The sequence below is a fragment of the Ursus arctos genome, unplaced genomic scaffold (assembly GCF_023065955.2).
Source record: "Ursus arctos isolate Adak ecotype North America unplaced genomic scaffold, UrsArc2.0 scaffold_9, whole genome shotgun sequence".
NCBI lineage: Eukaryota > Metazoa > Chordata > Mammalia > Carnivora > Ursidae > Ursus > Ursus arctos.
Window position 1 is genome coordinate 4622005 of NW_026623111.1, and position 22180 is coordinate 4644184.

The window sequence follows — 22180 nt, forward strand, 5'->3', positions numbered from 1 at the left end:
ATAATAAATGGGGAAAATGTCTGAGGAGACACTTCACCAAAGATGATATACAGACAACAAACACATGAACAGATGCACAACATGAGTCACTGGGGTAATGCAAATTTAAAAACCACAGTGAGATAACACTATGTACCTATTAGAATGGCTAACATAATGAAGGCTGACTATACCAAACTTTGGTGATGATGTGGAGGAACCGGAATGCTCATACACTGCTGATAGGAATGCCAAATAGTATAACCACTGGAAACAGTTTGGAATATTATTTCTATCATATACAAACTATTTCATAAAAACATAAAAAAGGGAAAGATATATATATATCTTATGACTATGTAGGGTCCACAGTAGGACTACGAGAATGGTTTGTAGATAAAATTGTTAATGTAAATGACTCTATGACCAGATTAAAGGCAAAAAATTTTTAAATCATATCAATAGATACAACAAAGCAAAGTGATGAGCCAAACAAAAAACACTCACATTGGATAAATTTCAGCACTTGTTCTTAATAAACTCCCAGAAAACTAGAAAGGATGAGAAAGGGTATCTATGAGAACCCAACAGCAAAAATTATTCATGGTGAAGCTTTAAAAACTTAGGTAGACCCACAACAAAGACACCTACTATCACCACTTCTACTCAACCCCACCTGGTATTGGAACCAACTGGACCAGAGAACAAATGGGTGAAGAACGGCAAGAAAAAACCAAAACTGTCTTTAATTGAGATATGACTGTCTACCTAGAAAATCCAAGAGAATCTGCTTTCAAAGTATTAGAACCATATGACAGTTCAACAAAACTGCTAGGTACAAGACAACCTACTAAAACCAATAGCACTCCTCTTGAACAGCAATACCAATGCTACGTTGTTTACCAGCAAACCCTATTCACAAAGGCAGTAAAATCTATAAGGTACTTAAGATTAGGGGCACATGGGTGACTCGGTTGGTTAAGTGTCCAACTCTTGGTTTCAGCTTAGGTCGTGATCTCAGGGTTGTGAGATCAAGCCCTACACGGGGCTCTGCACTGGGTGTGACGTCTACTTGAGATTCTCTCTCTCCCTCTCCCTATGCCCCTCCCTCCCTGCTCTCTCTCACTCAAAAGAAAAAGGTACCTAAGATTAAATCTTAGGAAAGATGTACAAGCCCTTTATGGAGGTAGTATAGCAGAGTGGTTCAGAGCAAGTCCTCCAACACAAAATGCCTGGTTTCATATGCAGTCCTACTGTTTACTGGCTTGGGTAAATTACCTGGTCACTCCATGCCTCAGTTTCCTTATTTGTGAAAGTGAGATAATTATAGCTACCTCATAGGGAAGTCGGAAAGGTTAACTGAGTCAAATATAAAGTGTTTATGACGGTAGTTGCACAAACAATACATATAAATGTTTGCTACTATTGTTATGAAGAAAACTACAAAATTTGATTGAAGGACATGTAAAAACATCTGAATAAATCTGGAGATAGACCATGTCCATGGATGGGACACTCCAGCATCAGAAGGCTATAAATTTTCTCCGGGTTAACTATTGAGTTCTTTATATTTGCAATGAAAATGACAACAGAATTTTTAAATGAGATCTGAAAAAGTGAAAATTTATGTAGGAAAGCAAAGGTGCATGATGATTTTGAAGAAAAGACTGTGACATTTGATTTATTTGATATTGATTCATTATAAAACAATTATAAAACATTATAAAACAATCTAAGGCAGGGTATTATTGGCACATGGGTCAGATAAAGACCAATGGAGAGAACAGAGTCCAGAAACAGACCTCCATGTATATGGGAATAGAAAGGAAGAGGCATTATAAATCACTGCATGAAAGATGGGCTATTCAAAAAATGATTCAGATATATTCTTTCATAGGGAAAAAGTATATAATTCAGCCTCTACCCTACCCCAAACAGAACAGCATGTTCCAGATGGGCTAAAACATAAATGTAAAAGGACATTCTGTAGCACACTGATATAACTCAAGAGGTAGAGAAGTGTTTCTCAAATAGGACACAAAAGGCCAAATACTTAAAAGAAAATATTGATACATTTCACCACATCACACTGAGCTACCTCTGCAGGAAAGGAGTGCCGTAAACAAAGTTAGGAGAAAAGCAACAAATTATAAGCGAATATTTGAAACACACACAGACAGAGGTTAGGTAGTAAAATTATACGAGGCTGCAGGAAATCAGTAAGAAAAAATTCAAGTAAACCAATGGAGAAATGGGCGGAGAAAAAACAGGTAATTCACAGAAGAGTTTCACAAAGGCTACACAGAAAGATTCTCAACCTTACTAGTAATCAAGAAATGCAAATTAATCAGTCATCATAGATCGGCTCCCTCATCAACTCGACATGCATGCAAGTCAATTCTGAGTGTTACAGGGAATGTGATATGTTGCTGTAGGACCATAAATTGTTTCTTGATTTGGCAACACGTAGGAGGTCACAAATGTACAGATTCCACATCCCAGTGGTGCCTGTCTCCAGGTGTCCATCTGGGAAACCCTCACACGTGGGCATGAGGATGTAAGTACAGTGATGTCACTGCAGCATTGTTTAAAATTCTGAAAGGTTGGAAACAACCTAAATACCCATTAACGTGGGTGGATTGGGGAGGGAGAAATAATGAATGAATTGTGATCACCGGTATGCTGGTAAATGTTTAACAACATTTAACAGCAATGTCTAGGGAAAAAAGCCTTAAATTGTAGCATTTGTCGATTTCTGGGATATGAATGCTCCCACCATGGCTGATTTCTAGCTATTACCATGACATCGCTGAACGCAGAGTTGGGAAGAGACACACACAATCAGCCCCTGGTGAAGGTCTTCGGGGTAGGCTCCAAGACACCATTGACTGTTTTCTTCCAGCATCTGAGATCAATGAAGGAACTAGGTAGAGCCAAAAAAAATAATGCTGAGAAAAAAAGCAATTTGCAATATGGTATAATCAATAGGATCGTGTTTACATAAATTTTAAAATTACACAAAATGATATAATACATGTATATGTGTTAAAGACTAGGACACGGATGGGAAGAAAAAAATTAGGGGATAGTGTTTGCCTTTGGAAAGAGAAGAATACCAGAAGGGACGCAAAGAACTTCAGTGTATCTCCATGGTTTTATTTCTTAAATTAAAAGAGCTGAAGCAAATATGTCAGAATCTTAATATTGATTCCTTTTGAATCAATATTCAAAAGGGGAGGGATTGTTATAACATACTTCAGTCTCTATTTATTCAAAGTATCTCATTAACATAAATACAATGAAAAAAAAAAAAGGATGATCACGATATGTAAAAACAGAACTCCCCCTGAAAGACCCTGGAAAGCCATCGAAGGGGGTTTTAGTCATTGTGCTTGGATTCCGGACCATTGCTTTTCTATTGTCCTTTATTTCCACATTTTCTCTCCTGAGTGTGAAATCCACAGTGGCAGGAAGCCCCCGAGCTCGTGAGGGTTGGGCCGGGTGACGTGCGTGCTGGCATCTCTATCTGATGGTTTTAGCACGTGTCAGAATTCTCAGCCAGCCTCCATCTGGGGCGCTGTGACTAGACTGGGGGTTTGGGGGGTGGGTATTTGTTTGGCATTTTGCTGTGAGAAGATCCACCCTGGCACCGTTCCAGGAAGCCTCTGCAGGGTGAAACAGAGGTGGGAAGCCCCAAGAGACCACTTCGAGGTGCCAGCCTGGGATCTGGGTGGTCACAGAGGGAAAGGGGGCAAGAAGGAGCTGCAATAGTAGCAGCTAGCATGGGTCGACTACACAAGCTTTGGGTTCACAAGACCTGGCTAAGGCTCTGCCACGGACTAGCGAGGTGACTTGGGAAAAGTGACTTGGTGCCTGTTGTTGGTTTTGTTTCTGTTTTCATTTATAAAATGAGTGCTGTAGTAAACCGTATTATTGTGCAAAGTATTTGCAACCCTTCCTTGGGGGAGAAGGGTTGTCTTATGTGCTGCACTGAGGTCATGTGGCGATGTGACCTACCATGTCCCTCCTCGCCCTGTTGAACTCATGAGTGGTGGTTATGGGACTTACTTGGGGCAATGAAGCTGCAAGAGCGAACTCACGGCCCCCATCTTTCCTTTGCCTCCTCCAGGAGCCCAGCTCGCCCAGCTTTGGGGCTGCTCCATCAGCCAGGTCCCCAGAGGAGCAGAGGGGCTGCCAAGTTGGGATGCACATGGAGCCTGAGGGACACACTCTGTTAGCCGCTGCTTGTGGAAGGTCATCCGTTACCGCAATACCACCTAGACTGTTCTGGCTGAGACAGGGTGCTCATGACCTATGGGAAGTGCATAGGCACCGTGTGGATGGGTGACGGATAGAAGAAGTCACGCACAGCTGTAACCAACCCACAAATCTTGGTGACCAAACACATTGCATGTTTATTTCTCATGCACCCTACACGTCTTATACGGGTCCCTGCCCTTCATAGTCATTCAGGAACCCCAGCTGGTGGCAGTCTATCTTGATGGGTGCTTTTTTCAAGACCCTGAGTCAAGAGGGAAAAAAAAGAATCTGGCAAACCACACCCAGGCTCGTAAAGCTCCAACTCAGGAGAGATGCAGGCCAGCTCTATCTCACTGCCCACAGCAGCTCTCACGACTATGCCTGATTTAAAAAGGGACAGGAGTACAAATCCACCCCACGCACAGCAGGTGGAAGTGGGGTACGTGAGGTCAGCACTGAGACCTCCCTGGGGCCATCTGGGGAATGGTGGCTGATGCTGGCATTCCTGTTCATCTGACCTTTAGGCTGACTCCAAATGGGGAAAAGCGGCATGTGGCACCACATTCTAGGCAGGGGACCAGCATGCATAAATGCAGAGTCTGGAAGGTGCCCGCTTGCTGGGGACTCTGCAGGTGTTCAGGGAAGAGCATGGTGCACACAGGGAATTGGCCCGAGATACAGTTTGGAGCTGTTCTGTGAAGGGCTCTGGATGTAGACATTAGCATGTGGCAGCTGGGAGCCTGGAAACATGGTAAGCAGGAAAGTGAACAGGCCCACGTGAGGGAGGGGTGAGTCCCTGAGTTCTGGGGGGGACGGTGAGGCTAGTGGGAGAAGGGGGGTTTGTGAGCTCTGAGGGTGAGTCAGCAGGACTGGAAGATCGACAGGACGTGATGGCTCGAGGGTGACAGCTGGAGGAGGATGTCTCCAGTCCATCCTCAGTGGGGACGAGGAGGGGGGCCAGTCTCGGCTGCCAGAGGGGAAGTGAGTGCCGTGTTGGAGGTGGTGAACCGCTAAAGTCACAGACAACGACGACACTTTGTTTCAGGAGGTTTGAGAGCAACAGGAAGTTGACATCAGCTACCAGAGCTCAGCGCGCACGGACCCCGTCGCCTGCAACCCCCCGCCAAGTACACGCACCCCGCAGAAGTGAGCACAGGTGCACGCTGGGACCTGACTGAATTCGTAACAACCTCCACACCAACAGCAAGCAAAGTCCCCGTCCACAGGAGGAGATACCGCAGTGCATTTCCATGAACAAGGAAAAACGAGTAAATTAGAACCACAAATATGTCATGATGAGTGAGCCTCAGAAACAGAATGTTGGAAAAAACCAGATCCCCAAATACTCATGCTCTCTGATTCTTTTTGCAGAAAGCCCCCCAGACAACAAAGTCACAGTGTTAGAAGTCAAGATAGGGCTTTCTGTGAGGTGAACAGAGTGGGTCATGAGGAGGCCTCTGGAGGACGGTGGGGTTTTCTTTTCCTGACCGGGGTGGTCATTAAACAAGTGTTTCCTCCGTGACAGTTCAGTGAGCTGCACGTCTAACTTTTGTACGCTTTTCTGTACATAAACTAAACATGAGTCGAGACGAGCAGACTGAGACACGACATTTCAGGGACCACCAGAAGGGACATAACTTGGCAAGCAGCTGAGAGGCAGAAGAAGGCGGGGTCCATGAGGCAGAGGGAAGGAGTGGTGGGGTGGATGCAGGGTGGAGGCTGCTGAAAGGTCAGCTAAGGGAGGAGGCCAGTGACCCGTCCACTGGCTCCAAGAACAGGACAGTCATTATTAACCCTGCTGAGACCTTGTCTTTGGGAAGGCGGGGTGAGATGGTGAGAAGAGGCCAGGTTGGTGGAGGACTCTAGCAGCGAGCGTTGAGAGTGGGAAGAGGAGACGGCGAACGCAGAGGTGTCCCTTGGCACTCTGGTGGTGAAGGGAGGCACCATGCTGGCAGCTAGAAGGGAACTCTGAGTCAGGACTGTTTTTTAATGTGTAAAGACCCCAGCAGGCTTTGCTGTGGGGAGCGCCCAGGGGGACTGCTGACGAATATCACCTATCACAGAGCTCCTCTCCACTCCTGCTTTGTAAGAGACCCCCCCATCTCCACCCCTGCCCGACATATAGGTTCTATGCTTACTTCACCTTGTTGATCTTGCCCCCCAGGGGAGTGGGGGGCTTTGTCTGTTCTGTTCCCCGTGTCACCCCTCTGCTGGGAATGGGCCTGCACACAGGAGATGCTCCAGAAACATCTGTCGTGGACAAATGAATGGGGAGGTAGACGGACAGAGAGGCTGTGGACAGGCGGACCGACCGGCAGGATCTGGAGCTCAGCCCTGCACCGAGGGGGCAGGGACACTTGCAGACACAAAGAGGAAGCAATGGATTGCACCGGCTGAGTGCGGGTGGGGTGGGCGGGAGCTTGAGGGAAGGGCCTTGGTTCTGATGGGGGGGGGGGTGCTTCAGGAGAAGGGAGGAGACAGTCTGGAGGAGCCCGGAAGAAGCCAGAGAAGACAGTGGTGGTGGAGAGTGCAGAGGGGCTGATGTGCCCTGGGCCCCAGCAAGGTTGGAGATCACCAAGTCAGAGTGTCCCCTGCTTGGCTTGTGTTGTTGTGTTGGACCAGGGCAGGGCTGTTTCCATGGGGAGCCAGGGCATCCTGGAAGATGGGGTAGGTGCTTCCACAGAACTGACAGATGGGAACGATGGAGTGAGGGGTCTCCCTAGGGTCAGAGAGGAGACAAGTCTCAGCACGGTGAGAGTAACAGCTACCGTTCCGGAACGTGGATGAGGCCAGGCCCCGACTGAGCTGGAACTGGCCACACCAGCCCTGTGATCATGTCCAGGTTGTGCTTGTCAGCCCCCACCCCCTTGTCAGGACTTGAACCCAGCCCGTGGCTTCCAGGCCTGAGGCTGTCCCCACTTTGCTACACAGAGCTAGAGAGCTGAGCAGCGTATGGACAGAGAGCGGTGTGCTGGGCTCTGGATGTGAGGTTCGGGCAGCCCAGGCATGAGGGAGTGAGGAGAATGGGCCAGGCGGGGGGTGGGAGAGGACATGGACATCTGCCTCCTTCACAAGGAGGCGCAAGTGCCCCCTGAGCACATCCGAGCTCGTTTACCTGGTCCTTGCGCTGAACCTGCCACACCTATGCTCCAAGGTGGATGTTACGAACCAGCTGAGGGTGAGACAGGTGGGGGGGGGAGGTCATTCAGGAGGCAGGCAGTGGTGCTGGCAGAACCCCTAGGACTCTCAGGGTTCTGGCCCTTTCCATTACACCCAGCAGGGGTGAGGAGGGGGGCAGACCTCCCCCTGGTCCATTCTGGGCATTTCTGTCCCATGAAAGCCCAGCTCTACTGTCAAACTCCCACTTCCCAGCAAGAAACCCCAGGCAGCATCCACCCGCCCATCTCCCTGATCCTGTCCTCCTGCCTCTGCCTCTGCCTCTTCTGGACTCCCCTGGCCCCCTTGCAGTTTGGGGAGCTGTCTGGAGTCCCCAGAAAACCAGCTGAAAGAAGCAGAGCCTCACAGAATTTTGGGATTGGGGGATCCTGTCTGGCTCCCTCTCCCACCTGGGGCTGAAGGACCCTCAGCATTTGTTGCCCCTCCCAGACAGCCTCTGCCTTTCCTCCCCCTCCCTTGCCAAAGAGGTTTTGCTGAGCAGCGAGGAAGGTACTGGGGGGGGGGGGTCCAACCCCCCAAGCCCCCAGTGAGACCTGTGCTGCCTTCAGGGAACTCTATCCGTCAGGCAAGGGATTGGCTTGGACAAACGAGGGGATATCTTTTTTGAGGGCTTGCTCTGTGCCAGGTACTGTGTGCGACGAGGGGCCACACTGGTGAAAAGGGAAGGGGGGCAGGGAAGGTCCTGTTTGGCAGAAGCCCTGGGTTCGGTGGAGAAGGAGACTGGCAGAGGGACCTGTTTTCCAACCTGTTTTTGGAGTGCACCCAGCGCTGTTTCTACACTTTATCTTTACCAGTAAGTAGAGAGATGAGTAGGATAGATCATGGAGCTCTGCCTGGTGGAGGCCAACTACCCCAGGCAGCTCATCCGGTGTTTTACCTACTAGGATGCCCATTCTCCTCGCCCGGTCCGACCCCCGCCCCCCGCCCCCAGCTTCTTCCCACAGGTCCAGTTTTGCGCTCCAGAGGGTCCTCGACTTGTCTTACCCACCCTCCTCTACCAACGAAGGGGACCCTTGTCAGCCCCCCTCGCCTCACTTCTTAAGTCTTCTAGGCTCCAATGTGCCACCTTCGGCCGCCCCCCATCCCCTCCCTGTCCTTCCGGTAGCTGCCCGCCCGCCCTACCTCTTCTAATCCCTCCGTCACTGGGCGTCTCTTCCGTAATTCCGGCACCTGGGCGGCCAAGGTGCCCCCCAAAAGCTCAGCTGACCAGCGCCCCCCACCCCTCAGGTGGCCATCTCCTTCCTCCTTCCCCCGCCCACCCAGGCACCAAAAGTGCCCACCCGCGGGGGCCGGAGCGCGGCGGTGCCGCCCCTACCCGGGCGCGGCTCCACCTGCAGGGCGCTGGGCGGCCGGCGCGCGGCTGGCTGCGCGGGCCGCGGGGGCGGAGGGGCGGGCGGCGCGAGGGAGGGGCCTGCGGAGCGGCGGCGGCGGCGGCGGCGGCCCCAGCCCGCGCAGCCCGGCTCGGCCCCGGCTCGGTCGGCGCAGCGCCGCGCGCGTCCCCTCCCGCCGCCGCGCAGCCAGGCGCCCCGGCACCAGGCCGCCGCCGCCGCCGCCGCCGCCGGGCGCACGACGCAGCGCGCACCGGCCGGGATGCGCGCCCGGGCCCTGGCCCGCCCCCACCCGCGGCCGCCGCCCGCCCGCCGCGCGCTCGCTTGACCGCGGCGCCCGCCCCGGCCGCCCCGCCCGTCCCAGGCCGCCCCCGGCCGCGATGCCCGCCCCCCGGGGCCCCGGCGGCCCGCGCCCCTGCTAGGCTGCGGCGGCATGGCCCGCGCGCCCGGCGCGACCTCTGCGGATTGCATCGGTGTGCGGCGGCGGGGCATGCCCAGGGCACCGGGCACGGCCTTCAATGGGCGAGGACACGGACACGCGGAAAATTAACCACAGCTTCCTGCGGGACCACAGCTATGTGACTGAAGGTAACGTACGTGTTGTCTGAGGCCCCCTCCGGCCGGCCGCGGCGTGGGGATGCCGTCGCACCGAATGCCCTCCGAAGGTTTGGACCGCGCGCTGTGTGTCGTGTCCCCCCACCCTACCCTACCCCACCCTGCCCCGGGTCCCGGAGGGAGGGAGCCCGCGAGCGCCGGCCTCTGCTGTCCAGCGCCCTCCTCCGCGCCGCCCTCCGGCAGGCAGCTTTCGGCCCCCAGGCCTGGTGGCATCCTGAATCGGCCCTGGCCATCATTTGTAAAAAGGCCATTCCTGCGGCTAATCTGGTGAAGAAATCCGGGGAAATGTAATGGCTTAAAATCCTGGGTTTGCCATTTGAGCCCTGCCCAAAGCCCACAGAATTTTCTAGGCTGCCCACTCCCCGGAGACGAAGAGGGATCCAGGAAAAAAAAATCCAATCCAGATCCCCCCCCCAACCCCCCAGAGGCTCGCTGTCCTGGGCCCCTCCCTGTGCCTCCAGAGGCAGGGGCCCCTCGTGGGTGGGAGTAGGCGGCCGGTTTGGGGTTGGTCTTTTATTCCCGGTGAGTTATACTGAGACAGGAGCTGGCCCCAAACTGTTAGAATTTTCCCAAAAAAGTGGGACATGCCATCCCATACAGGCCCTGCATTTGAAATCCTTCAAACTGGCCCAACAGGCCCAAGCCCAACCCCCACCCCGAGGTGGTAGAATCCAGCTGGTCTGCGCTGATGAACCAGTGACTTCCAAGGGTCCCTCTCCTCCACCTTGCCCAGAGAATGGTGGGCGAGAGCTCCCAAGCCGCAGCCAGGGGCCCGCGGAGCGAAAGCTTGATTAAAGATGGGGACAGCTAGCCGCGGGGTGTCAGCATGCAGCAGTGGGGACACTTGTGCTGGAGACCCTCCCGGGTTTAGGGACTGGCTGCACCTTTCCTAGGGGCTGCTGAACTGGCCGCATAAGTGTTGGTGGGTTGGTAGCAAGAGGTACCCTGGTGGGTGCCCCAGTGGGAGGGGCCCTGCGCATGGCGTTCCGCGGGGCTGGCGCGCGTGGGTACGTGTGTCAGGGAACCTGTGTGGGCTCGGCGGCCGTGACTCGACTCCCGGGTGGTGTCCGCGGCTCTAGTGCCTGGCTCCGCCGGAAATGAGGCCGAGCGGTAGCTGGAGCCCTGTGGAGACCGGGGAGCGCGGGGCCAGCGCGGGGCGGGACCCCTGCGTCGCGTTCTGGAGAGCAGAGCTTGGATGTGTAACCTGGGCGGAGGGGTGCTGAGGGGTGGCGCTTCCCGCTCCCCGGAGGAGAACCGCTGAGTCACGCTTTGCTGATGGGGTGGGGGGAGGGCCGCCTGGCTTGGGCGAGGGCTCAGCCCCCAAGCTAGGGCTTTCAGGGGCCCAGGGAGCTGAAAGCGGCCCTTTGTGGCCTGCGTTGGTGAGGTTGAGGAAGAATCAGTGTGTGTCGGGGTGTTCTTTCTGCTCGCAGGCTGCCGAGCGAGCGCAGAGGGTGAGACAGGCCTCGGGTTGTTGGCAGGTGCCCTAGTGGTCTGGCTCTGGCCGAGAGGGGATCTTGGCAGGTCATTCCGGTCTGGCTTTCTGCAGGAAGCCTCTGTTTTCTCATTCTCTACGTTAAGGATGATGGAAAGGGACGCAGGACCCTGTGATTAAAAGTAAAAAGCCCTATGCCTGACCCATAGGGGACATTCACGAACATCAATTCCTTCTTCATCCCACCCCACCCCCCCTTCCAGCTTCCTTCCAGAAATTTACCGGCTCTTAGTAGAGGAGAGCAGGGGGAAGTACAGCGTTTGAGAAAGAAGTGATGTTTTTAATTCCTCTTCATTCATTCAACAAATATTTACTGGACGCCTACTCTGTGGCAGTCATTGTTTAAGCCCTGGGGGCTAGACAACGATTCTGCCCTTGGGCAGCCTGAGTTCTAGAAGGGAGCTCTGTGCTATTGAGGGGATGCTCTTCTAAGTCTTGGTTTCCTCATCTGTAGAATGGGAGTGAATAATAACCATCCTGCCTACAGGGTCTTAGGGTTCCTGTGAGTAACTTGTTAACTGGCAACTGAAGTATGTTGAACACCTACTGTGTGCTGGGGCCTCACACAAGGTCTCGCATACCCCACAATCCCATTTTATAGAAGAAACTGAGGCTTGACCTTGTCCACGTCCGACACTGAGTGCCTGTGTATGTAGGGCATAGGGCTCAGGGGCTGGGATGCGGAGACGAGTGAGATCAGAAATTCCTGTCCTCACGGAGGGTAGGGTCTAGGAGAGGAAGCAAGAACTGTAATTGTTAGAATTGGGATTATACGAGATTTCTGGCTTCCCTGCATGAAAGCAGACTTGCCCAGCATTGCATCTTGCATCTTGTGCTCAGAGCACAGCGTAGCTCACAGATTTGGACGTCAGTTAGGCTTATGCTCAAATCCTGCTTCTGACTCTTCACATGCTGTGTCATCTTGGACAAGTTATTAAACCTTTCTGAGCTTCACCTTCTCCCTTTGTAAAGGGAGAAATAATAATAACTTATCTTACGTTATTACTGTTGGGATGATCAGTGATTATGCTAATATAGAAAATACCCAGCACCGTGCTTGGTCTATGGAGGCATTTAATCAGTGGCACGGGTATAATTTATAAGGTTCCTGGAAGAGCTTCGTGAGCAAATAATGGATGCTGAGATTTTGTAAAAGACCCAGGTGTACAAATTCCTGTCCCACCTGGTCATTTGGCCACAAACGCTCACTCACTACACCCCAGTGGCTCTGGTCTACTTCCTGTTCCTTAAGCAGGTCATTTTTTTTTTCTTGCCTCCCAGCATTTGCTCTGGCTGTGTTCTCTATCTGAACTATACCCCTCCTGCTCTTCTTATGGCTGACTCCTTCTCATCCTTTAGGTTTTGAGTTAAATGTCATCTTTGCCAGTGGGAGTCCTGCTTGAGTTCCTGAATCTTCTCTTATAAAATCTCAAATACTTTGGGAAGAGTTTAGATTTTGTTAGTCATTCGCACCTTGGTATGAATTAGTCAGAGCAGCTCCCCCCCCCCCCCGCCCTTAACTCTTGGCTCAGCTCAGCTGATAGAGTGTTGTTGTCATCACTAAGCATGGGTGCAGGCCACTTTGCGACACAGAGAACTTTGAAAAGTTGGGTGGGTGTTGGGGAGAGCAATACAGTTGAGTCTCTCAAGACAATAGAAGGGCCTGGACCCTTGAGAGAGGGACTGCCAGCGGTAGGAGAGTGCCAGGAAGTCTCTGTGTGTTTAGACTTTTCTCAAGAGCCAGATATGGCCCAGGAAGGATGCTTCCTGGCTGTGTTCCCTTTGCTGCAGCCACAGAGCTCAGCTTCGGGGTGAGTGAGTGAGGTGGGCATCTCCAGGCCTGTCTGGTCTACAAACCCCTTCCTCCCCCTTCACGCAGCAGCGTTTACCAGCCGTGCTCTGCTGGGTGTGGCCCTGGGCAGGCAGTGAGGGGCCAGACATGGGGGCTGTGGGAGGTGGCAGCGGTCGCTTCCAGGCACCTGGAAGGGAAGGCGCTTGAGGGCATGCTTTCTTGCTAGGACCCCACTCCCAGCTTTCCCTCCCTTGAGCATCTCAGCCATGAACCTCTGTCACACACGCATGCCTCTTAGATCCACAGAAAGACGGGTGCCTCTGTTTCCCTGACCCCGTATGCTTGCCACCTCGCACATTCCATGGGTTTTCAGAGCCATGTGCGTATCCCCACAGACTGTGTGCCTGAGGAAATGAAGCAGGGGCTGGGACAAGGAGTTGGTACAGTCAGGAGGAGGTCCAGGCCTGCTTGAACCCAGCAGTGGGGCAGGAATTGTCCTCATGACCACGCTGGAGAGGCATGCTGTGTGTGGGAGACCAGCGCTCAGCTCAATTTGCCCGCCTGTGGAGGGTATTAAGGCTGATCCCCCCAACAGCCAACCCCCCACGCCACCAAGAGCATCACGGTTCCCAGCCAGAGACCTGTGGCCATAGGCTGGGCCAGCTTGGTCCGGGGTAGTGTGTCCCCCTCGCAGCGGCTGGTTCCAGAGTGGACATGGGATTGAGTGGAAAGTAGAGCTGTAGGAAATTGGTGTCTCTCTTGTGAAAGGACAGGGAAGCCCCCCTGTTGTTGCCGGCAGCCACCTTGAGACCACGAAGGGAGTAAGCCCTAAGCCGCCAACGCTCTTGGTGCCTGGGCAGAATGGGAGTGGCAGCTGGGAGCGCTGTGACTCCCTGGGTTAACGGAGCCTGACGTCCACCCAGCCCAGTTCCTCGGGCTGGCACATTCTCTCATCGCTTCTCACCTTAAGCCAAGTCTCTGTGACTTGTAGCCAACAGCACCCTCTTTCCTGGTGACCCGGAAGACCAGAAGGCTGCCCTGTCACTCACGGGCAAGATCTGAGACCCCTGGAGCCCAGAGGGAGTTTGATGTGTTGGGTGTCTGTTTGAGGACTCCTCCGTGGTCGCTTTTGGGTACTCAAGTCAAGGCTGCCAAGTTCTGGTTTCCCTTCCTCAGCCGTCCAGAGGAAGCATTTCCAGCCAGATGAGAGATGCCAGGACCTGGCGTCAGGAGACCCGCATTCCCGGTGGGGTCTGACTCTGGGCTCACCATCGTGAGCAGGTCACGCAGTCTCTCTGAGCCTTAGCCTCTTCTCTGGATTGCTGCTTTAGGTCACTTGAAATGAGGGACATACCGTTGTTTGATGTTGTCACATGTCGTGGACCCCCCCCCCCCCCCCGCTTCATGGAAGGAACACTCTCCATGAACTCATGGCGCGAAATGGCTTGATGGGTATAAACGTGCCCGGCCCAGAGCCTGGGACCCAGTCAGTGCTTAGTAACTGTTGTCTGCCAACAATGATGCCTGCTCCTTAGAGTTAGAGTAACCCTTAGAACCATCGTCAGACTGGCTAACCCCACCCCTCCCCACTCCGTGGGGAAGTGGAGGCTCAGAGGGGATCCCTCGTGGCGCTGCCCTAAAGCCAGTCCAGAGGGACCATGGGACGAGCCGGACTTTGGTTTGGAAATCAAACAGTGGACTGCTGGATCTTCACCTCTTCTTTCCAGCTAGGAACATCACTTCCATGAGCAGTCCTAGAGTTTCCCAAGCTCGTGCTCTCTCCATTTCAGGGGTGGGGGCAACGAAGGCAGCTGCGGGGGCGGGGGGCTCGCCGCCGGGTATTCTCGGTTCAGCCACACCACCTCTCTGAGCCTCAGTCTCCTTGCACTGCCTCCTGCCCTGGGTTGTCACACGGCCCTGAGGAGCAAAGCCCACGCGGACTCCAGAGGTTGGCCTGTGTGGAGGGGTTCCTGTTGTTCTTAGTTTCCCCAAAGTGCCAAGCGGGCCAGCTTGCACACCGTAAGCAACATACTCATTTGTTTTTAATCAATCCTAATGGAAAGGTTGGTGCAGTCACGGGCTAGACTTTTTCTCATTTTCTTTCTGCAAGATGGGAATCAGAGTCTAATAAAATTTTTCCACATCATCTCCTGGTTGTTTTAACTTGCTACAGCTTTTGGTTTTTATCCTTGAAGCCCGCAGAGCTAGGGGACGTTTTTGTGCGTGGTGGTTGTGGGTTTGGAGAACGGGAAGCATGGCTGTGTGTCACCCCCGGGGTTAATGGCCGGGACTGGAGTCGCCATGGGGATGAAGGAAGAAGGACAGTCTCCAGTCTGCCGCACCAGCAAGCACACTGTTAGCCATTTGTGATCACTCCTTCCAGTCTTTCTCGAAGGCCCACGTCTGTGTTTAATAAAAGCTGTAATCGCTCCATATAAACCATGTTGAAGGCGACTTTTTAAATGAAGCATGAGCTTATAATAGAGTTTTCCAGTGCTTGGCTGGCTTCCTGGTTGTGCAACCCATGCAGCCACGTGGGCCCCACGCTCAGAAGGACCCGTTTTTTGGTTTCGTGCTCTGCCACTGCCATGTTGAAATTTTTATAATTTTATCTTTGAACCCGCGTTTTCTAAGTGCCATCCGATGGGACCGTGGAGGGGCGCCTGAGCAGAGGTGACGCGCACAACACGCGTTTTGGCTGTTTTGTGTGGCTTCCATACACACTCACCTTGCGTGCACTTTGAGTGTTGCTGAGCTCCCACGCGGACGGTGCTCGCTCACTGGATCAGCGAGCCCACGACCCTGTAGGCAGCGGTGGGTGCTGACAGCCTGGAGAAGCCACTCTTCTCCATGGGAACCAGAGCTGGATTTGGACACAGAAGGGAGAAAGTGATATTCCAAGGAGCACGAGGGACCAAGGAACCCGGTTATCATACCCTCTTACCCGTATTACGTCCTCGTGTGACTTAATCACTGCTGCTGAACGGGATGGCCCAGAAGGAAAGGAAAGGATGGGACAGCCATGGTCCTTCCCTTTCAACCCCTATTCATCACGGAGCCAAGGGTAGAGGAGCGTGTGTGGAATGGGCAAGCATCAAAAAGTGAAATAAAATCGGATGAGCTGGTTTGGTGTCGCGTGCCCACTGCCCTGTAAGAGGAAAGGATGTGTGCCCGTGGAAGCTGCCGGATACGAATTGTGTATTTCCGTGATTCTGCATTCCAGTTAAATACTCTCATATTTGCATTTAAAACTAGATTTGCATAATGGAATGATGAGTGGCAAAATTCATGCTGGTAATTTAAACTTTTATTTTTTTTCTATTGGCACGGAGTGGCAAGTGACACCGCAGCAAGTCATGGGGAAAATGAAAGAGTGTTACATTTTAGTGTTTTTAATGACACTTTCCCCCTGCTTTTTGCATGGGGTGCTCTGCGTTTTCATTTTGCACTGGGCCCTGCACATGATAGAATTGGCTCTACTTTGGGGCACCTGGGTGGCTCAGTCGGCTCAGTGTCTGCCTTGGGCTCGGGTTGTCATCCCAGGGTCCTGGGATCGAGCCCCTCAACGGGCTTCTTGCTGTGCGGGGAGCCTGCTTCTCCCTCTTCCTCTGCTGCTCCCCTCGCTGTACTCTCTCTCATTCTCTCAAATAGGTAAAATCTTAAAAAGAAAAAAAAAAGAATTGGCTCTATTTTGCTGTAGGGGACTGGCTGGAATTCCAGGGGGAAAGAATCCCACCCCCTCTTGGCTTTTGTGGTTGTTGGAAATGTGAGAGCCTGTCACCCATTGGGCAACTTCTCCCTATTTTGGGGAGCTAAAGTATTAATGCTCCTCCCGTACCCATCGGGCGCCACACCCCCTGGGCTGTCCCAAGGAGATCTCTATAGGTCTCTCATTGCAAATTGAAGCCTTTAGACCTCTCTCCCCCCACAGGCCCAAGGGGAGGGGCGGTAGACTAGGGGTCCCTCACTCCTCCCACATTACCTCTTGTCCACCTTCCCTGTATGGTCTCAAGTCCTAGCTGGGGAGGGGTGCCCGGCTAGTAACCCCAGTGCCGCCCCCAAACTCCATCCTTCATTGGCTGCACGCTATTCCTAGGATAGGTGTGCCATGGTCTAATTAATCACTCCCTGATTGCTGGATAACGAGGTGGCTTTTTTCCTTGTGTAACTAACGCTGAGTCAACGAGCCCTTTCTGTGTATGAAGGTAGCCTGCTCCCATCCCTCCCCCTAACTTCGGAATAATTTCTTACGAGAGAATCCTATGCATGCAATTTTATGTAAAAATTATGAGTGTGTTTAATGTTCTTGACACATATTGCCAAGTTACTCTCCAGAGAATTCTTCCGTTTTACCACAGGCTGATCAGCATTTGTACCCTAATTCATTTGACCTCTGCAGATATCATAGATGGAAAGTATTTGTTTTAATTTATGTCTGCATACCAATGAGGTGGGATGTTTTTTCCCCTTTTGTTCAACAGACAGTTACTGCTCCCCCTTTTATGCCGGCGGGGGGGGCAGGCATGAGATGCTGGACGTGCAGTATCGAGGAGCAAGTTCATTGCTGTCGTTCATTCATTCACTCACTCACTCGTTCATTCGTCAGACAGTTATGTCTGACGCTGCCTCTGCATCTGGGCCCAGAGGAAGCCCGTGGGGCTGGCGCGTGGAGGGGGACCATGGGGTCAGAGCAGGGGGAGGAGAGAGCTCGGGCAGAACCTGAGGTTCGCCCACACCTAAAGGACAGAGGATGAGAAGTGTGGGGCACGGGTGGGGCAGTCACCAGGTGGGAAGGGAGGCGGAGGGCCGTGGAGTCCCAGGCCTGACGGTCCAGCAAGGAAGGGGCGGGGAGGGAAAAAGGGTGGGCACCCAGCAGTGAACGCCGCACACCGCCAGGCAAGACGGTACCGGAATGCGCCTCTCGGGCCCCCGTGTCAGGTGTTTACACCCGCTTGGCACCCTGTCCCCTGGGGCTCTGCTTCGTGATGCTGTGTTTCCCTGAGCCCCCGCAGGCTGCAGCCCTGTCTCCCCACTCAGGTCTCCCTGCTGGCACACAGAATAGTTTGCTCTCTCTTCTCTGCTCCCCCACACAGCCCCTGCAGCCCGCTTCTCCAGTCTCGTGGCCTCTGGGGCAAAGGCTCCAGGTCCTAGAAGGCACGTTTCGGGAGCTCTGTGCTCCTGGCTTCAGTTTGTGGACGTGAGCCAGGCTGTGTCCTTGAAACGTGGGCCTGTCTCCCCCAGGGTCTTGGATGCCCCTGGAGAGAGGAAAACCAGGCCCTGCAAGAGACAGGCCTCTTTCCCACCACATTGGCACCCGCCGGCCCTCGTGCAAAATGTGGACTTTAGTATTGAATAATTGTAAAACAGACATAATAGCCATTCATATGATTAACCATTTATTGAGTGCTTACTGTATACCAGACATGATGCTAAGTACCTCATCTTATTGGATCCCAACCAAACCCAGTATTGTATGTATTTTTCCCATGTTACAGGGGAGAAAGCTAAGGTGTGGGATGGGCCCAGAGTCCCATGCATAAGGGGCAGAGCTGGGGTTTGAACACAGACCACCTGCCTGCAGATGACCTCCTGACCTCCACCCTGCATGGAGGGAACAACAGGGCAGCGATGGGAGATCTGCTGAGTTCTGGTTAGGGGCCTGGCCTAGAGGGTCTGGGACTTGAACCCAGGACTGCCTGGTGTGGTGCTCATGCTGAGCACGGAGCAAAAGGCTGGCGTGTCTGTGTTTGTGGTTAAAGGCCAGGAGGAGGAGGGGTCCCCTCCACTGCACGGAGGCGGGGGCTGGCTACAGCTCTACAGAGGACAGGAGCTTTGGCACTGAAGGGAGTGGCATTCTCCAGGTCAGAGAGCAATGCCCTTTGGGACATGGCATTCTAGTACATTCCAGGCAGGAAGAATGGCATGAGCAGCATGACATACGCTTGTCTCCTGACAGCGTCCGCGCTCCTCTGGCTGAGCCCAGGAAGCAGTTGCCAGGCAGCTCGGGGTGGAGGGCCCACCTGGGAGCCACTGTGCTGTCTAGGATGGGCACTGCCTCCTTGTACAGTGGAGGCTCTTGTCCTCCAGAATCCTGCCCTGAATGGCCCATTGAGGCAGAACAAAGGCAGCTCAGAGGTCCCGGCTGCCCCAAGCAGGGATAGGATCGCCAGCTCAGGCCCAGGGCTCCCTCTGGGCCCGCCTGGCCTCCTGCATTCCTCTGCGCTGCGGAGATGGTGGCCCTGACACCTGGGGCTGCCAGTGCTGGAGGCTGGGCCCCGGGCCCCCAGGGCCTGAGCTCTGGTCCCAGCCCAGCTGGCAGGTGCTTCAGCCTCAGAACCCGGTTCCGAGCCTGTGAAGCAGAGAGAGAACCACCAGCCAGCTTGGCTTTCTGTGAGTATCGGGTAAAATAATCGATATACCGGACGTAAAGCTCCATAAAGGCTACTTATGTTAACAGTATGAGCTTTTTGTGTTTTTGTTTTTTTCAATTTCAAAAAAGTTTTAGTGAAACTTCTAAGTAGTACAAAGTGCAGGAAATGGTATCTGGAATCGCTCCTCGCCCATGGCCTTCCTCCAGCCGCTCGGAGGATTGCGCCATGCCTCCTTCACTAACTTTCCCCGCTTTCTGGCTGAAGAACTTATTAAGCCGATTCAGGCCTCCGGTCGTCTCGCCCCTCCCTCAGCAGGCCAGGGCACGTCTTACCGAGTGCCGCCCCCGCCCTACCAGAATGAGCACTCATGCCTTCCTGTCCGAATGCTCGGCCCTCCTGGCAAGGTCCCCACTTGTCTCAGAAATGCTTTTTTCTACTTACCGGGTTCGAACCAGGATCCCAAGTCCCGCACCTGCATGGGGGCGTTCTGTCTCTTAGGTCTTTCCTGTTCGAGACCAGTCCTCTGTCCCGTCTTCAGACCACTGACTGCAGAAGACATTTGTTACTCGTCTGGAAAGATGACAGTTTTACCCCCAGTGTCCCCAACCTGTGTCTGGCTCCCAATTACCAGATGGGTCTAGAAGGCCTGTGTCCTGGGCGTCAGCCCTGGGGTGTGCCTCTCTCTCCTTCATCAGCTGGGAGAGCGCGGGCGGGTTGTCAGGGGGTACATGCCTCTTCACCAGTACCTAGCCCGATGGCAAATTCATGAACAATAGCAGTGGGTTCTGTTGGAAGCCGTTGAGTTTTGAGATTTGTTACGTGGCAGTGGATAACTGGAGTAGTCATGGACTCCCAGACTGAATTCCCAGTCGTGCCCAGCTCCTGCTCCTTCTGAGGCCCCTTGTCCCGCTACTGCTCTCTCCTTGATTCTGTAGCTCTTCCAGAGCCTTCCAGGAACTTCCTTCTTGTGTGCCTTAGCCTGTGTCAATGTCTGTCCCAGCCAGGAGGGTGACTCAGCTCAGATCGTAAGGCAGGACTGGCACCCAGGCCTTTCTGAAACCCGGGACCCAGAGTCCTGCCCCACGAAACATCAGTAGATACAGGGACTGGACACGTCTGCTTCATCTTACACAGCTCGGCACCTGCCACCCACCAGGTGTGGGTAAGTACGCATTTGAGTGACCCAGTGAACAGATGGCAGCCCTGCCCCGGCCACATCCCCTGAGCACAAATAGTCTTGTCTTTGCAAAGTTCAGCTATGTGCAGATTTCAGTGCCCACGTTCCCGTGAAATCACGCCAGGCCCGCAGCCGCGCGGATCGGACTTGAGCTATCACCGCGCGGTAACTCTGAGGAGTGCACAGAACACAAACGTTGCCGCCACGTTTTCAGCACACAGATCACTCAGTAAATGACAGGTGCGCGTCGTGGACCACGACCAGGCCACTTCTTTCAGGATCTTTCGTTGGCTGATCGCTGCACGTGCTCACGCACAGACAGCAAAGCACGTGGCAGCACCACTGCCTTGTCTCCCCGTGAGAAACCCACGTGACGCTTTACGAAAATGGAAAGTCAAAAAGAAGGAATTGGCCGACGGAGATGACGTTCAGCAGGGGGTGAAGGTGATCAGGCTGGAGGAGAAACGTGTGTGGAACGTGGGCGGAGTTAGAGAGGCAATTGCCGACTGGACTCCCGCGCGCCAGGGAGAACTCGCTGACTCTGGAAGACGTTTCCCGGTGTTGGAAGTGCGCGGGGTAAAATCCTGGGAGCTGACCTGGGCTTGGGAAGACAGGTCTCCGAGGCACGGATGAGGTGCCAGCAGTCTGAACAACTCCCCATGGGTTTGTTTGTACAAAGAAATAAAAACACTTGAATTCTCGATGTTTCTGAGGTTTTACATTACCGTACTAAATAAATATTAGTTTTGCTATTTTTTTCTCTATACACCTATAATCATCAATAAGAGAATTTTTAAAGACTTTAACTTTTTTTTTTTAAGTCCCCAAACATTGGGGCGCCTGGGTGGCTCAGTGGATTGAACTCTTGGGTTAGGCTCAGGTCATGAACTCAGGGTCGCGGGTTTGAGCCCTGTGTCAGGCCTTGTGCTCAGCACGGAGTCTGCTTGAGATTCTCTCTCCCTGTCCCCCTCTGCCTCTTCCCCGTGCTCGTGTGCACACACTCTCCCCCCACCCTAAATAAATAAATAAATAAAATATTAAAAAAAATAAAGTCACAGGGTATTCGTAATTTCCAGATTGATTATTAAGATCACTTTGAATGATTTGGGCGTGCACAGCCGTTTATGTGGTCCCCCAAACTGAGAACTCCCCGTTCTCATTCCAAATGGGCAGTGACTACACTGCATGGCCCTTCCACAGTGACGTTCTAAATCCTGGCTGGAGGATTGCAGTCAGTAGCCTCCTTATTGAAGGCGATGACTCAAGAACATTAAATAATGCAAATTCCTCGCTGTGGAAATGGTCAGGCAGCGCATGGATCACTGTGAGAGGGACACACGCCTTCCCTCCACAGTGCTCACCACGCAGACCTCCAGCCAGCTGGTCTGCTTTGGGAACAATCCATCATGGAATGAACTGGCTGAAGGAGTCAGAGGCTGAACGATAGTGGCTTCTACACCGGCTTTCAGTGTGAAAGGTGATGAAAACAACCCGGAATATTTTATAGCCCCAAGGAGAGGTAGGGCTCTTTATTGAAGCTGTGAAAATATAATCCATCATCATAATGTGTCCCATATCATCAGACTGCAGGAGCTAAGTTTCATGTATGGTAAGATGCTCCTTGCAAGAAGATTTTAATTTAATTTTTTATTTATTTTATCTCATTACAGAAACATTCGAAAATGCAGGAAGTAGAATGAAGGGGGGGGGGCGGATAACATCCTGATGTCGCTGCCCCAGAAATGTTCCAGTTTTGTTGTATTTCCTGCTTAGCACTCCCCTATAGATGGTCATAAAAATACAGTTTGTATCTTTTAAAATATTTAATGTGCTGAAACATTTCCCCATATTATCATAATTTCCGAGTAAACAATTTTTAATGGTTGCCTAGTAGTCCCTCACGTAGATATAATTATTCAGCCAATAACTAGGTATGGATTCATTCATCAGATGGGGGTGGATGCCTGCAGTGGGTGTGTGCGTGGGTGG

At 52.9% G+C, this 22180-nt stretch overlaps 1 protein-coding gene across 2 annotated transcripts in view; it reads left to right on the forward strand.

Annotated features, from left to right (window-relative positions):
• Positions 1–9142: 9142 nt before the first annotated feature.
• Positions 9143–22180, forward strand: part of PPP2R2C (protein phosphatase 2 regulatory subunit Bgamma) — a 130329-nt gene continuing 117291 nt past the window's right edge. The window contains exon 1 of one of the 2 annotated variants that reach the window (XM_044389728.3): positions 9143–9332. In XM_044389728.3, coding sequence (XP_044245663.1) covers positions 9263–9332 — 70 coding nt within the window. In that variant the 5' untranslated portion in view covers positions 9143–9262. Of the gene's footprint in view, positions 9410–22180 lie in introns of both variants that reach the window. The other variant, XM_044389729.3, reaches the window with a different exon arrangement.